This window comes from Drosophila nasuta, chromosome 3, assembly GCF_023558535.2.
Source record: "Drosophila nasuta strain 15112-1781.00 chromosome 3, ASM2355853v1, whole genome shotgun sequence".
NCBI lineage: Eukaryota > Metazoa > Arthropoda > Insecta > Diptera > Drosophilidae > Drosophila > Drosophila nasuta.
In genome coordinates this window covers 46,559,340-46,574,840 of record NC_083457.1, presented here as the reverse complement: position 1 = coordinate 46,574,840, position 15,501 = coordinate 46,559,340, and the positions used below count along the sequence as shown (strand labels likewise).

The 15,501-nt window shown below is 40.0% G+C and overlaps 4 protein-coding genes across 7 annotated transcripts in view; 2 read left to right on the top strand and 2 right to left on the bottom strand.

Annotated features, from left to right (window-relative positions):
• Positions 1-15,501, bottom strand: part of LOC132792041 (protein ECT2) — a 55,373-nt gene that overhangs the window by 7,377 nt on the left and 32,495 nt on the right. The window contains exons 1-2 of one of the 4 annotated variants that reach the window (XR_009632961.1): positions 9,225-9,825; positions 5,271-5,487 (exon numbers count right to left, since the gene is read on the bottom strand). The exons of 1 other annotated variant lie outside the window; for it this stretch is intronic. Coding sequence is in view for 2 of the 3 variants with exons in the window: in XM_060801243.1 (XP_060657226.1) it covers positions 5,271-5,487; positions 9,225-9,255 (248 nt within the window). In the remaining variant the exon portion in view is untranslated. Of the gene's footprint in view, positions 1-5,270; positions 5,488-9,224; positions 9,826-15,501 lie in introns of those variants that run through there. 2 more of the 4 variants (XM_060801243.1, XM_060801246.1) reach the window with 2 other exon arrangements.
• LOC132792047 (uncharacterized) lies at positions 9,986-11,527 on the top strand. The gene has a single exon (XM_060801260.1). It carries the CDS (start codon positions 10,395-10,397, stop codon positions 11,523-11,525), a length of 1,131 nt encoding a protein of 376 aa, XP_060657243.1. The 5' UTR covers positions 9,986-10,394; the 3' UTR covers positions 11,526-11,527.
• LOC132792046 (transmembrane protein 43 homolog) lies at positions 11,546-13,203 on the bottom strand. The gene is made up of 2 exons (XM_060801259.1): positions 12,104-13,203; positions 11,546-11,853 (listed from the first exon to the last, which is right to left on the bottom strand). Exons 1-2 carry the CDS (start codon positions 13,029-13,031, stop codon positions 11,642-11,644), a joined length of 1,140 nt encoding a protein of 379 aa, XP_060657242.1. The 5' UTR covers positions 13,032-13,203; the 3' UTR covers positions 11,546-11,641.
• Positions 13,383-14,569, top strand: LOC132792048 (putative serine/threonine-protein kinase STE20-like). The gene has a single exon (XM_060801262.1). The coding sequence runs from the start codon at positions 13,466-13,468 to the stop codon at positions 14,522-14,524; it is 1,059 nt and encodes a 352-aa protein (XP_060657245.1). The 5' UTR covers positions 13,383-13,465; the 3' UTR covers positions 14,525-14,569.

Below are 15,501 nucleotides of genomic sequence, written 5' to 3'. Positions count from 1 at the left end.
TGAGATCAAGCATGTCGAGTGGCAAGCAACAAGATGTGAGAAGAAATATACACACGCGACACCAGGTGGCAAATTGCTTGAGGCAATGTAAACAACAATCAACAAGACGAACTTTGCCTCCCAGAGATCACATCGTTTAAGGGCCTTTTGTTTATGACTAAGAGACACAGAGAGTGAGAGAGAGAGAGAGAGATAGAGAGCGAGAGGCAGATGCACAAGCGCTGCCAGCTGATGATGGGAGCGTCCACAACTGGCCACGAACCGGAAGTTTTTGTAAACAAATCAATCGAGCCGAGCCAAGCGAGCGAACGGAAGTGGGCGGATGCCGATTGCTCCTCTTCGCTCCTTCATCTGCCTCTGCCTCTGCACTTGTATTTATGATTATTTTTAAATGAACCACAAATCCAACAATATTGCCAATTAATTTATGTACATCGTTTTGTATTCATCATCATTCAAGCATATTCATTCATTCATGCGTTCGTTCGTTCGGTTCGTTATTTGCGGCTAGGATACGCGAGTTGGTTGAGTAACAATGAGCAATGAACAACAATAATAATCAAAAGTCAGAAATAAATATGGGAATTCCAGGAAACACTTTTTTTGGCATACAAATGAAAAGTGGATTATTAAAATAGCACGACGATTGACATGCGAAATGTTGCCACAATAATAATAATCAATTACATATTACGAATTACAGTTTTATTCATTTTATTCTACACAATGGATTCCTCTCAGTTAACCGGCATTTAAATAACACGATAAGAACTGACTTTTCATTTTAGGGGCGACATTTTTCACACACAATTGAAAGCGATGCAACTCGCATTTTCCCACACACATCACGTTGCACATTTGACCTTACCAAAGTTGAAAAATTTCCATGTGCAGAGCACAACAAACAAATATATTTAAACACAAAACGTTGACTTTTATTTCCGTAAAAAGTAGAAAGAATCCCTTGTAGTTCACGTGGAAAACTCTTGAGCAAACACACAACTGTTGACCACGGGGGAAAATTGCCGAAAAATGCGAACAGCGAAAAACCAGCCAAATGCCTGAACTGAACGCAATGGAATGAAAAATTGTGGAAATAGAAAAATGCCATACGAATATATATTTGTGGCACTCACACTCAAGTGCCAAATGTCATATATAGTATACACACTCCCACACACACACATATTAACACACACTCACACTCACTCACACATTGTCTATGAGTCAAGTGTTCTCTGTAAGCTGTGCAAACATTTAGGCAACGTTAGAGAGAAGAATCCACAATGACAAAAAAGGAAAAATGGTAAACAAAAAGCGCGACAGGTGCATAAATTGCAAATATTTCAATTCAAAGCGAAAGCATATCATTTTATAGGAATTTCTTTGGAAACAGGAAAACCCAGTCAATGCTTAGTCAAAGCACAAAAATGCGCAGCAAAGAGTTCATAATGATGATGATGATGATGATTTCTCATCGACGACCTCCGCGTTTTGGGCTGCTTGTAAAGTGCGCTGATCTTTTGCCCCCCAACACGAGACAACACAGAAAAAACCAATCGAACTTTGCGAGGGTCAAAACTATAGAACAGTCAATGACAGCAGTATTCTGACCCCCTTTCCCCTCCTCTCTGTCATCACCCCCTCCACAATTAATTAGCCATGCTGAAGCATATAAATTATAAACATGCATATACATAAATAAATACACGCACTGCCACAACTTCGTAGTATATAAGCTACAATAAAAATGTATGCATATACTTTTATATATATTTATTTTCCTGCGATTTTTTTCGAATACTTTCCCAGCAGCGAGTGTGTTCAAGAATTTCGGAATCGTTGGCGACGATTTTCACACTTTCTTCTACGCGTCGAGTTCCCCCAAAAACAGACGACATTTTTTATAGAGAATAGAAAGAATCTTGGCGCCAAACGATTACTGCAACATCCCCCACCCAAAGATCATCACCAAATATCGTCCCACCTCAAGTATTTATCAAAGGCGTACGATTCATTTCGATTTCGTTTGAACTACCCAAAAGTTTTTCCTCTATGAGAAAATTGTCATCTATTTGTAATTTTAATTTTCATTTGAATTTTTTCCCAGCATTGTTTATTTAATGTCAAAGCCTTGGATGGTCGATGAATGAAAGCGCCCCAAAATAGGCAATGCAATCGTGAGTTGCTATGATTCAGATCGTCATCGTCAGCTATATATAATATATGTAAATCTCTTTATGTATAGTATATAAAGATACGTATATAGCCATGTTGCCGAATAGCAATTAACGAGATCTTTGTGGCATTATTCGAATGAGTTTAAGTGGTCGTCAAGTATACGCAGCGTTGTGTCTGTCTCTGGTGCAATTCTTGCAAAGTGTTCAGGGAATTTTCTCAATAGCCTGATCCAATTTGTTTCACTTCATTCTTCACAGGAAGTTAACGCAATTTCTTCAGAATTATGCATACACTTTGTATTGTATTTATTTTCGCAACTTGCAGCGCGTGTTGCAAGGCAAAGGTTATCATCAGCAGAGATTCGATATTGAGGGCAATGAAAGCCAGAAGGAAGGAATTTATGAATCAAAATTTCCCATTCGAATTGTGTCATAATTTTGTGAAAGCAATAATTCTTAGCTGAGAGATAATTGCCATATTATGTAAAATATTGTTGTAAGTGTGCCCATTTTACATATCATAATTAGCATAACAAAAGTGACCGTATTAAGTTTAAAATATCCTTTACTTTGTTGTATGGTCACACTTGATCTTAACTCTGTTTTCATCTGTATATTCGATGTGGTGAGATACGAAAATATAAGTTCATTGAACGTATTTAAAACTAAAATATAAAATTAAATAATTATTGCAAAAGTGACCATATTACATATTTAGCATAAAAAAGTGACCGTATTCACTTTTAAATATCCTTTACTTTGGTGTATGGACACACTTAATCTTAACTCTCTCATTGTTATTATATGCGAAAATATACGTTCATTATATGTACTTAAAACTAATTTGATGTTGTTTTCATTTGGAAAAAGATATTGACAATCAAATAGGTTTGTTATGCTAATTATAATATAAAAAATATGGGCACATTTACAAGATGTATGAAGTTAAAGATAAGTTGAATTTTACTGAACAATTATGATACTATAATTACTAAAGAATTTGGATAATGTGTTTTGGAACTTTCTTTGCTACAGAAATATCTAAGAAATAATTTTTAACTAATTAGGGATTATTTTTAAAACATATGATAAATGTATTTCGAGCAGTATGCCATAAAAAATATCCACCACTTATATTTATATATGCTCCCCGTTCGGAATCGGGGTGTACGTATTTCTGTATTTACTGCTAACTAAAAACAATTTTATGTGCACAAAACAATAACAATAACAGAAATGAAAAAAACCAAAAAGATGAAAATACAAACATTCGAAACATGAATGAAATTTTGGCAAATAAATAATAACGTTGTGGGTGGTGTATGATACCGAGGGGCAAAGGGTGGAGAGAGGGAGGAGATGCTGGGGGCTGAAGGTGCTTTGGTGGCTTCCGCTTGCGGTGCTCTTCTGACGATTTTTACATGTTGTGTGCGAAAAGTAGGAACGATGTTTAACATGAAAGCAAAAGCATAGCGAAAACAGGGAAAAGAACTCCCCCTCACTTCTCTCCCATATGGACTGCAGGCACAACAAACGCATTTGTTGACCTTGAATATGAGTTGGTAAATATAATAAATAAAATAAAAATTATTGTTAATCACTACTAATGAGGCAAGTCGCAAGAGTTTCTGCTGCTGTTGATATTGATGTTGTTCTTTGTTGTTATTGATGTTTTATTTGAATGCTGCTATTACTGCGCAGCGGGTAAATTAATCAAGCGTGGCGAATAATGCCGCAAGTTCCAAATTTGACAACAATTTGTAGCAAATGTGCAAAAAAATAAAGAGGAGATTGCGGGGAAATGTCAGCGGTTTGCTGCTGTCAATCTCCCGCAAAAGTCAGCCAGCTAAATGGCAAAAGGGAGGCGGAGGGATTGTTGTTGTTGTTGTATTAAGAGAAGTAGATGATGGGGCAACACATGCGTGTCTCAATTTCAAATTTGGCTGCGACTACAGCTCCACTCGTGGCATTTTGTGGCGTCTGTTGTGTCGTGTCCAATTTGGTGACATTATTGTGCTAAGGCAGCGATATTTTTAGATCTACTAGCAACGTTTTTTTCGTTTTTTTTGTGTTCCTGCTTCACCCGCATTTTCATATCAACTTTGACCTTAGAATTGACCAGCTTGCAATGCAAATTAGGTTAAAAGGCGTCACATATTTAAAGTAAAACAAGACCTTCTGGCGTCTGTGAAAATTGCAGCCTTCTAGCTACTACCGTTTGTGCAGAACGTTGACAAATGAGTCAGGCAGCCAGTCACACAAAAATATTAAACTTAAGGCAACAACAGCTGTGTTGTACAAAAATAGCAACCTCTTAGCCACTACCGTGTATTGCTGTGAGGTTGATAAATCAGTCAAATAATTAAGTATGGAGTCTGTCATTCAGGGCAAATATTATACCCAGGACAACAATAAGTTGTGTATAAATTACAGCCTTCTAGCTAATACCGCTTGTGCTGTACTTTGATAAATTAGTCAGACAGTCAAAAATATTAAACTTAAAAATAGCAACCTTCTAGCTACTACCGCTTATGCTGTACATAGATAAATAAGCGAAAAAAGTCGAACAGTCAGTAAGTAATTAATGACAAATTGCATACAGTGTAAAAATAAGAACCATCTAGCTACTACCGATTGTGTTTTACGTTGATAAATGAGTAAGGATGTCCATCAGTCCGTCAATCGAGACATATAATACGCATCGAGTAACGTTATCTGTATTCTATAAAAATAACAACCTTCTAGTTACTACTTTTATTGTTATTCAAAATGAATATTACACCCATGACAATACTGAGCTGTGCAGCCTTCCAGCTACTACCGTTTCTGCTGTTGGTTGATAAATGTGTCAAGAAGTCAGCCAGTTATCAGAAATATTAAACTTTAAGCCTATGAGTTGTATAAAAATATCAGCCCTTAAGCTACTACCGCTTAGACTGAAAGTTTGATAGAACAGTTAGCATTTAGTCAGTCATTCGAAACAAATAGTACACCAAGGGCCTCTTAGCTACTACCGTGTAAGTTGTACATTGAAAAATCAATAAAAATTACAGCCTTCCAACTACTACCGAGATAATGAGCTGTACTTACCATTCCTTTTGCTTGTGTATGGCATCAAAGATCTCATCTTCGAAATCCTGCAGCACATAGAACGTGCGCCATTCCGTGTCGTTGATGATGTCCAGACCCGTTTGCGATTGGATGACGGGCATGCCGAAACTCTCGGCCGCCTGCACCGTGCCAGCATCTCGACCAGCCTCGCCCACCAGACAGATGCGTGTGGGCAGCTTCGACATGATGGACATCTCTGCAAAAAAAAGAGAAAATCGCAAACGCAAACGAATGACAAAGGCATTAGGATCTATATATACACATAATACTTTCTATATTTATAACTATAGATTATAGTACTTAAGTGCAGTGAGAATCATCGCGATACGACTCGAAAGACTTTCTCATGCGCTACAAATTTTTCATTAGCATCACATTTGACTAATTTGAGATCGACAATTGTGCAGTCGATTGTTTTGGCTATTTTAGCCTTCAACCCCTCGCCGCCCTATTGAGTGGATAAACAGATAAACAAACCCAATAAATTTAAGTACACTTTTGGGCGAGCGTAGAGAACGTCATATTAAAAGTTTGGCGCTATGATTTATGGCCATCGCTTTTGTTTGTTTATGCAAATTGCAAATTGCAAAGTGAGGCGCTGACAATGGCATTGACAAGAGGAGAGCGGAGAGCAGAGTAAAGCAGATCTTAAGCAGAGGGCAGCGAAAACAAAACAAAACAAACGAACGAACTGAATGATGAGCAGAACTAAGAGCAGGAACTCGAAAGATCGAAGGGCAGCAACAGAGACAGAGAGAAAGTGAGAGATAGATAGAGGGAGAGAGAGAGAGAGAGAGAGAGAGAGAGAGAGACAGCCTCACGTTCGTCGATCATTTAACAGCATTTTGTGAGCTGTTGACATCAGTTTTAATTGTGATCGCCAAGTGATGATTGTTGTTATTATTATTGTTGTTGTTGTTGTTGCTTGGCATAACATACTACAACGCTCTGCTAGTTGCGCCCCGCCCCCTGTGACCTTCACATCAATGCCAGGCTTCTTAGATTTTGACAAGCCAAAAAACAAAAAATGCAAACAAGAAAATGCAACGATGCTGCTGCTGCACTGCGTCGCCACCCACACGAGAGCTCCACAAAAATGTTCAAGTGCATTCAATTTTTCCACAGCACAAGCAGCACCAAGCTCCGCTCCGCCCCCCCCCTGCTCCATGCATATTAATTTTATCCAGAACTTGGCGGCTGTAACTGATGCCAATTGCGCTTTTGTATCTCCGCCGCCTCGATTCAAAGCGAAACGAAACGAGACGCAGTCGCCATCGCCATCGTTGTCGTCGGGGCAAATTGAGCAAAGTCCAGACTCCCCCAGGAGAATGGGGATGATGATGATGATGATGATGATGAGCAGCAGATGCACTCACTGCTGCTGATGCCTTTGTCGTCGCCATATGACGCATGGAATGTTTTAGAATAATCTCGGTTCATAAACACGGCAAAGGCAATGGAATTTTCTGCAGCTATTCCAAATATTTATAGTGTTTATAAAGGTATTAAAATGGGGCTGAGGAATGTGCATCGCATGACATGCACTGTTAATCCACTCTCTCTCTAACATTATTATTATTATTGTTGCTGTTGTTGTGAGTCAAGTTTTGAGAAATGACAGTGGAAACAACACTCAGCAGCAGCAACAATAATTGCCATAATGATACCAAAGCAGTTCGTACACTTGACAACTGAGAAAACAACAGTCACAGTTCACTATTTACATTAAAGGTGGCTAACACTCCATTTATATAATATTATAAGCTGTCTGTGACTGTTACCGCTTTAAAGACCAATTCCGAATTGAATCACTTGATATATATTGATTTATTTGTGCAGCCAACTCGAAAATCTGTTTGGATATATTTCATTTCATTCCAAAGAAATGGAAAAACATTTTGAAAATATTTTAAACAAGTACGAGGCATAAAATTACATTAACAAGCAATACAAATGTCCCAAGGGGTGGGATAATAAATTAGGTATATATTGATTTTAAAATAACACTTATGATTTCATTTTAAACAAAATTGTTTAAAGTTACATAACAAAAACTTTAAGGTACGATTCCAATTACATTTAATTCATTTTGTATTGTGGGTGGGTAATAAATCACTTGATTGCCTACTGAATATTTCCCTTTATTTTTATTCACTAGATTCCATTAATTTCAGTTTTCAACGTGCTGCGTGTAGACTTTATATATTCTATGTGTGTGTCTGGACTGCAATATTTATTTATCTTGCATGCAATTTGCTATCGGAAATAAAGAATTTATTTGCTTCAATTAAGAGTTTCTCTATGTTCGTCTGGCTTTCTACAAATTTAAATGCACTGACTGCATTTATATTGTAGTTTCCCAAGCGTAGAAAGAATGCATATATGTATGTATGTAAATATCTTCGAGGAACTAACAAAGACATGCTTGAGAAAATCCATGTGATCCTGAGATTTTCGAAATAAATACCTGTGAAATCCTCATACACTTGACAAAGTGCAGCCTGCTTAAGGTTCCGCTGTTTGCTGAGTTCATCCTGCTCCGAGTAAGTGAAATATGACCAGGCATCGCGACGAACCGTGACCAAATTAAGGTTCTTCTTGTAGACAGAACCGAGCTGAGCAGAAGCACCAGCTTGTGGCAAGTGTAGCATGGTGAACAGTCGACGTTTATGGATCAAACACAAAATTGCAACTGAGACCCAGACGAATTTCTGCATGAAAACGCAGTCAGGCGAAAGCCACAGGTGTTGCCCCTTGTTGAGGAGGCACGAAAGCAAGGAGAAGAACTCTCACTCTCACACACACACCAATTCATGTGCAGAAGTTAAGGGCAAAGTGCGAAACAAACTCACACAGGTGGCCACTGGGCATGGGAACGAGCAAAGGACAAGGAAAGGGCATGTGACTGAAGGTGGGACTTGGAACAGGGAAATAACGGCAAGCAATTTGCGTTTGGGAATTTCCTTTTAGTGAGTGCGGTCTACTGTTGCTCTGCTCTTCTCTACTTAAGCTTCTTCTTTACACTCACTGGCCGCATGCCAAAGACAAGGCGAAAAACTAATTGAATAGCATTTGCTGCTTCACACACACTCACACGCACACTCACGCAGATTCGTCGTCAAACTTTTGTCAAACAGACTCATCAAAGTGGAATCTTGTAAAAAAATCACACGAAATTTACGTTTACGTTTGTCAAGCCTTGACGCCGTCTCTGTCTCCCTCATTCACCTCACGCTGACCTGAGACCTTCGCGTCGGCGTACATCTCTCTACACACAGACACACACACTCATTCGCGCATATGCATGTGCAGCATGTCATTAACATTGAAACAACAGCCGATTGCAATGGCATGTTGTTGTCCTCTGTTAATCAGCGACCCGGAAAGAAGGAAGAAGGGAAAAACAGGACGTGCAAGCGCAATAGGTAAATCTCTAGGCAAATGTATCAATAACAAACGCCAGACAGAGATAGAGAGAGAGTGTGCGCAACCAAATTTGTTTCCTTCGCTACCTAAGACAGGCAAGCTGGCCTAGGGCTGCAAGCGAGTTTATTTTGTTGTTGTTCTCGGGTACAGTGCCGGTAGAATAGGGGGAATCTGAGGGTAGAGGGTAGCTGGTCAAGAGGGGTGCAAAATATTTAGCACACATTTTTATGCGTGGTCGACGATACATCAGTTGAAAGCGAAATAAATTAAAAAAATAAGAAAGCAGCTTAAAATTCTCTGACGCGTTGGCGCTAGCTTTTTTTAGTCTCTGCTACAACAGCAACAACCAGAAATAAGTACTACACATAATATTTATCTGCTGTTAGTGACATTTTTTATGCTTCTCTGGCGGCGACATTGAAAATTCAACAAATATAATAAAAAAAACTACAAAAAGCTATCCAAACAGCTGCTGCTTGCTTTCGTCTTTGTTCTCTTCTAACTCACCTGTTTTTGATTGTTCCTCTATGGTTTCCATTTCGTTTGAATTGCATTAAATTTGGCAGAAGACGCCACACACAACACACGCACTTAAACGCACACAGTCACAGTAATAGGCCTTTTTGCAACTGTCCTGCTAAACGTTTCTTTGTTTTAATTTCAATAGTGGTTTGTTTACTATGTTTTACTCATTTCTGCGACAGATTCATCGTTGTTTTTCAAACAATTAAATTGAACAAATGTGTTTGGTCAATTAAAAAAGCGGCGCGCAAAATTGCTCAGCGTTCACACACACTCTCAACAAATACAAGCCAGTCACAAACACAGCCACATTAATCGACGAACTCCATTGAATGCAAGTCGGCGTCGCTTTTATTTTAGCACTTTTCTTCAATTCTCAGTACTCGACTACGAATTACTTTCGAATGCACACGATTAATTGCACCAATGTCTATTGTAAAATTGTTTTACAAATTAATTACACCGCGCCTAGTACGTGAGTTTAAGTTGCTGGCGCAGCAGCGCGTCGGAATTAAAAAAATCAAAATCAACGGCCAAACACGTCCGGTCGCACGGCTGTTCGTCTCGCTTTATTTTACATAAATGTTAAAGCTGCTGCCTCTTCACACTCAAAACTGCTCTGTTAAAATACTAATTTTTAGCATACAACTCACAATGGCACTGTTAAACTGTATTAACACTGACGAAAATTGATATCGATAAGTGCGCATCGGTCGCGGCATTGATACTAAACAGTGTTACCCTATAAGCTGAAAGCAAGCACTTATGAAAATAGTCCACACGCCAATCTGCTTATAACCCATGTAATGTTAAATATGTGGGCGTTTTCGAAAGATGTCTGTAAAAATAATTAGTAACGATAAATCTGCAATCGATGTTAAAACAGTGTTCACATATGAGTAGCGGGAAAAATAAAGCGAGCAACACTTGTTGCTGTGACGTCACACACACAAGCGCAGTTACGTCAATGTAGCAATATGCCCAGCAATCTGTCAAACAACCCACCACCAACACAACTACAACAACAACAACAACAGCCCACTGACATTTCGTCAATAGGTCCATACATAAATTTGTCATTTTTTCAGCCAAGTGCAAGCAAAGCAAGAGGCAACATTTTCGGTGGCTAATTTTTTGAAAGTTGCATTTGAAAAAATGCTCCATCAACCGCCGCCACCGCCACCGCAATCGACGCACAGCATCAAGATCATGTCCGGAGCCGAGGAAAATCGTCATTATCTGCGTGCCTTTATCCAAACGTATCGCGACATGCCCGTGCTCTGGGACACTTCACTGCGCGATTACACGAATCGGGAGAAACGCGCCGAGGCCTATCAGCGTCTGGTGCCCATCTATCATTATCTGAAGCGCGATGCGACAGTCGAGGATGTGAAGAAAAAGATCAACACGCTGCGGACCAACTATCGCAAGGAACTCAAGGTGGTGGAGAGCGCCATGCGCTCGGGCAACTTGCACACACCACGTTGCTGGACATTTCAGGAGCTCGACTTTCTGCGCAACACCGAAAAGTTTTTGGCTGTCAATCCGACGTTCAAGAACGAACCAAGCTTTTCGTTCAGCGAGAACTCCAGCTCAACGGCCGCCTTCATGGAGCAGCACTCGGGTGGAGGAAGTGTATCAGCCGCATTGCATTATCCATATCGCCAGACGCCCAACATCAGCGAAATGTTTCACAAATCATTTGGCCATGTGCAAAAGGTGGATCCGCTGCCACCGCCAGCGGTGCCTGTCATGCACCACCAACAACAACAGCAGCAGCCGCAGCAGGCGACGCATGCCACACAAGGTGACTACGCGGGCGCCAAGCGAGCGCGACAAACGCCGCCTTGCAACAACGCCTCCTCCAGCACCGTAAGCACTCACAACACGGATGAGCTGCTGAACATTGCCTGTGAGTACTTGGCGGGCACATATCCCGAAGAGGAATCGATAGCGCGCACCTGGACACACAAGCTGAAGCGGTTGCCACGCGAGCAACGACTTCTGGCAGAGCGATTCATTAATGAGATTTTGTTCGAAGCCGAGTCGAATAATCTGCATCGCGGATCGGTGCAGATCAACAACAGTTTCGAGCCCTACGTGCGCTTTGAGGAGCCGCCCGCTTGTCACGAGGAGCAGGACAAGTCACAGAGTCCCAGCGTACACACTTCCTCGGAGTCGACGCCTAAACCCAGCGCTGGAGGTACAGGGGGAGGAGGTGGAGGTGCGGCAGCAGCAAGCAGCGCACTCAACGAGACGCCGAATGCGGGCATTCGAGAGTTCTAGAATTAGTTATATTGTATTAATAAGTGTTATCCAGTTTTTATTGACGTCACAAATTGTAAATAGCTAAAGCAGTGGCTCCAGTGAGTCTTTGGTATCTGAGATTCACAGCTGTACTCTCAATCGATACGATTGTAATCGACGAGATTACGCGTCAGCCAAACGTACGGCGAGGCGCCAGCGAGAAAGAGGCAGGCGCCAATCACGGGACGATGCAATATCCAGGCGACGGCAGCGATGGTCAAGGCCAGTGAGAAGGCAATGATGAAGTTTCCTGTGACGGGGAAATGTGAATCCGGAGCCAGAGCAATCAACAAAGGAACACGAAGCACTGCAAGATGAAGGTGTAAATGTTAATATTAAGTATTAAGACTAAAAATAATATAGAATATTATTATAAAATGAAATTGGAGAATTGTTTAAAATTAGTGTGAGAAGGAAGTGCATATATTTGTGAAGAATCGACAATTTCTTTAGTTGAGCCACAAATTATAGCAAGGATTTTAACCAGTGCTTAGCGAAAGAATCAGCTGCAACTCCCAAACGTATTTTAAAAGTTGCTTTGATCATTATGAACTTACGAATTACGCGCAGCAGCTTTGAGTTGCACGTCACGCCGAAGAAGATGAGCACCCAGCCAATGAAGCGCCACCACCAAGTGTGCAGCACCTGTGCCCGATACTCCAAGCGAAACACTTCCAGCGCGCTAATTTCACCCGGATAAACGAGCAGAACGGGCACACCGCGAGTGGTTAGATATGGCTCCACCTTGTTGCCCTGCAGTCGACCCACTATGCTGTACATTTCACCCTCCATGCCGGCGTAAGTGAACAATATGCGCAGATCTCCAATCTCGGGATTAAACACATCATTTGTATGATAATATAAACCCAGATGAAGTTTGATGCTGCTGTCATCCGGGCGAATGTCCGAAGTCAGCTCATTAAAGCTATTGAATTTGTGCTTGACCTGGGCGCCTAGCTCGTATTTGCCAATGTAGACGGCGTCTGCCACCTGGACGGCGCTCTCGATGGGAAAACGAGTGGGATTCGTGTGTCCGTGGCGATTGTTAAAGTTGCGCGAGTCGACAATCTTGTCGCGCCACTCTCTAGTGTAATAATAGGTGGTCGAATCCGATTCCAGACTGCTGCCGGCCCCAACACTTTCGCCAAAATTGTGTTCTACCTTTTCCTCGACCCATTGATACATTTGAACGCGACGCTTCAGCTTCACAGCCATCAGCTGTATGTTGTAGTCGGGTTCGGTGAGCGGTTCACCGCATATGATGGGACCCGACAGATGTACTATGCGATTCTCAAAGTTCTGATCCTGCTCCTCCTCTGTGAACTGCATCGAATAAACATCGGCGTAGGCCTCATCCAAGGCGAGCATTGTGTGCACCGCTCGTCCCTCATTCCAGTAGAGAACGCTGCCGCCCGCTGCGAATAGAATCAGGCCAAACACCGATATCAGCCAGTGGGCGCGAAATGTGTCCTGTAGTGTGGCCATTTGCACTGTTTGCGCCGCTAGTCACGCATTTAAATTGTTATTAAACAGCAAATAATGCTGTGCCGAAATTTTTGCAGTTCTTCTTCTTGAACCGTAAGCAGTCGCAAGCCACCGTTTAGCCGTTGCAGCAACAGCTGTTGAGCATAAAACAGCTGTTGCGTTTGTTTATTAAATTATATTAAGACAATATTGTGGAAGGATAATTATTTGCTGTTTTACTTTTATTGTTGTTTCAATATTAATTGAAAACTTATTCAACTAACAACCGAAAACTCGTTCTTCAAAAATAATCCCATTCATTGCTCCACTTAAACCCATTTAGTATATTTATACCAGACGGTCAAGTCGTGGTCACACTGGCGTCAGATGTTTTGCAGTAACAGCTGTTCGTTGGAGCTAGCAAACGAATTTTTAACAAAAATACAAATAAGAAAATGTTTAGCAGTAGTTTGTCCGATTATCAGTTCACAAAGCTATTTAAAAATGGAAAATTCAGTTCAGTTTACAAAGCCAATCATACGATCAACAATCGTGTTATTGTCATCAAAAAGTTTACGCTCGAGGAGGAAAACGATGAAGCATTGAAGAAACTCTTTGCCGAAATTTTATGTTGTCGTCAGTTCAATCATCCAAATATCAATAAAATTCTGCACAGTTTTATATCGGACATGGATGTGTATGTCCTGTATCCCTATATGTGTTTCGGAACGTGCCAAATTTTACTCGATAGCATTTTCATCAACGGTTTGCCAGAAACATTGATTGCCCTGATCTTTAAAGATGTGCTCTCGGCTCTTATGTATATTCACTCCAATGACTTTGTTCATGGTGCGGTAAGAGCACATCACATTCTACTGGACAGCCAGAGAGCAGTATTATCGAATTTTCACGAAAGTCGCAGTTTCATAAAGCATGGAAAGAAGAAGAACGTGCTGCACGGTGTCTCTCAGATGAAAAACTTAAACTGGGCGGCACCCGAAGTCCTTGATCAAAATATCCATGGATTCACCGAGAAGTGTGACATTTACTCCGTAGGCATTACGGCGTGTGAGTTGGCCAACGGAATTCAACCATATATTGAGACACAGCCCACACTAATGTATACGGAAAAGATACGAGGAAATGTGCCTTCATTGCTGGATAGATCGACTTATACCATGCTCCTCGATGATCAGGGAAAAATGCCATTTGAAAATTCAACAAGACGACGATCGTTTGAAGTGTACAGTCAACGTGTTCTATCCGAAGATTTCCATCAGTTTGCAGAGATCTGCCTGAATCGCAATGCTGAGAATCGTTGGAGTGCCAAGAAGCTGATGACACACGCCTTCTTCAAACAATGTCGACACTCGAGCATCTCGGATCACATCAAGAAATGTCGCACCGAGTTGCAACACAATTCGTCGCTGGACGATGAAGTAATAATTGGACTTCAAGATGAGCAGCAAACCGAAAGACGAGGCAACTCGGATCATGTTCAATGGAATTTTTAATGTGTTCGTTGCGATTTGTAAAATGTCATAGACAAATAAGCATAAGATTAATAATAAACAAAATATACAGACAAAGAAAGATATATTTAACCAGATGCATTTATCTATGTATATAAGACGCTGTTCAATTGAAATCAATAATTTATTTCACATAATTTTCTATATTATAAATGTGGCTTTATTTACAGTATATTTGTTTCGTTTTTATATGTAATATATATATATATTTCTTTTGTTTTGTTTGTTAGTTGTTGTTACTCAAGCCAAAGCCAATAATGCCGTATTTTTGTATTTGCATTTAAATGTTTCTTAAATTGTGTCTCCCATAATATATATATATATAGTTTGTATATAAATGTGCTTGACAAAAAATAAAATATCACTTGGCGCCTTTAAAAACTAATCGAAATGATATGCATTGGAAACAGAAACAAAAAAAAACTGCAACTGAAAACGAGGAATTAATTAGTTAGTCACTTTTGGTTTCCCTTTCTTTCGTTTTATTATGTATAAACAAATTAATAACAACTATGCGAACTAAAATTAAAATTATTTAACAAATAACTCTATATAGAAAGTTGCGTTGTTGTTGTCTTCTTTGCGTTAGTTAACTTAAAAGAATTAAAATTCAACTAAATATTTGGACAAACATCACGCACAAAATTTGCTTCCGAAAATGGGCGCTTCTTTAGTATGCTTAAGGTTTCTTGGGCATTTTCTTTAAAACTATAATAGAGATATAAAAACATAACTTGCTTCATCTTCTTCTTCTTTAACTGTCAGTAGAGCGCATAAAATGTACAAATTTAAATCTTAGTATTTATGTAGATGTATATATATATATTTATATATTGTTTATACTTTATATTTGCAAATATTTAGCGGGCTATCACTGACAAATAACGATTATTTCATCTAGATTTATTTAGTACGTAGCTAACTCTTTGCATATGTGAAGCATAATTATTAGCACAATT

Coding starts and splice junctions, on each gene's coding strand:
- LOC132792047 (XM_060801260.1), top strand. CDS start 10,395: ATGCTCCATCAACCGCCGCCACCGCCACCGCAATCGACGCACAGCATC.
- LOC132792046 (XM_060801259.1), bottom strand. CDS start 13,031: ATGGCCACACTACAGGACACATTTCGCGCCCACTGGCTGATATCGGTG. Junction 11,854..12,103: donor AAAGCTGCTGCGCGTAATTC/GTAAGTTCATAA, acceptor TTCATCTTGCAG/TGCTTCGTGTTCCTTTGTTG.
- LOC132792048 (XM_060801262.1), top strand. CDS start 13,466: ATGTTTAGCAGTAGTTTGTCCGATTATCAGTTCACAAAGCTATTTAAA.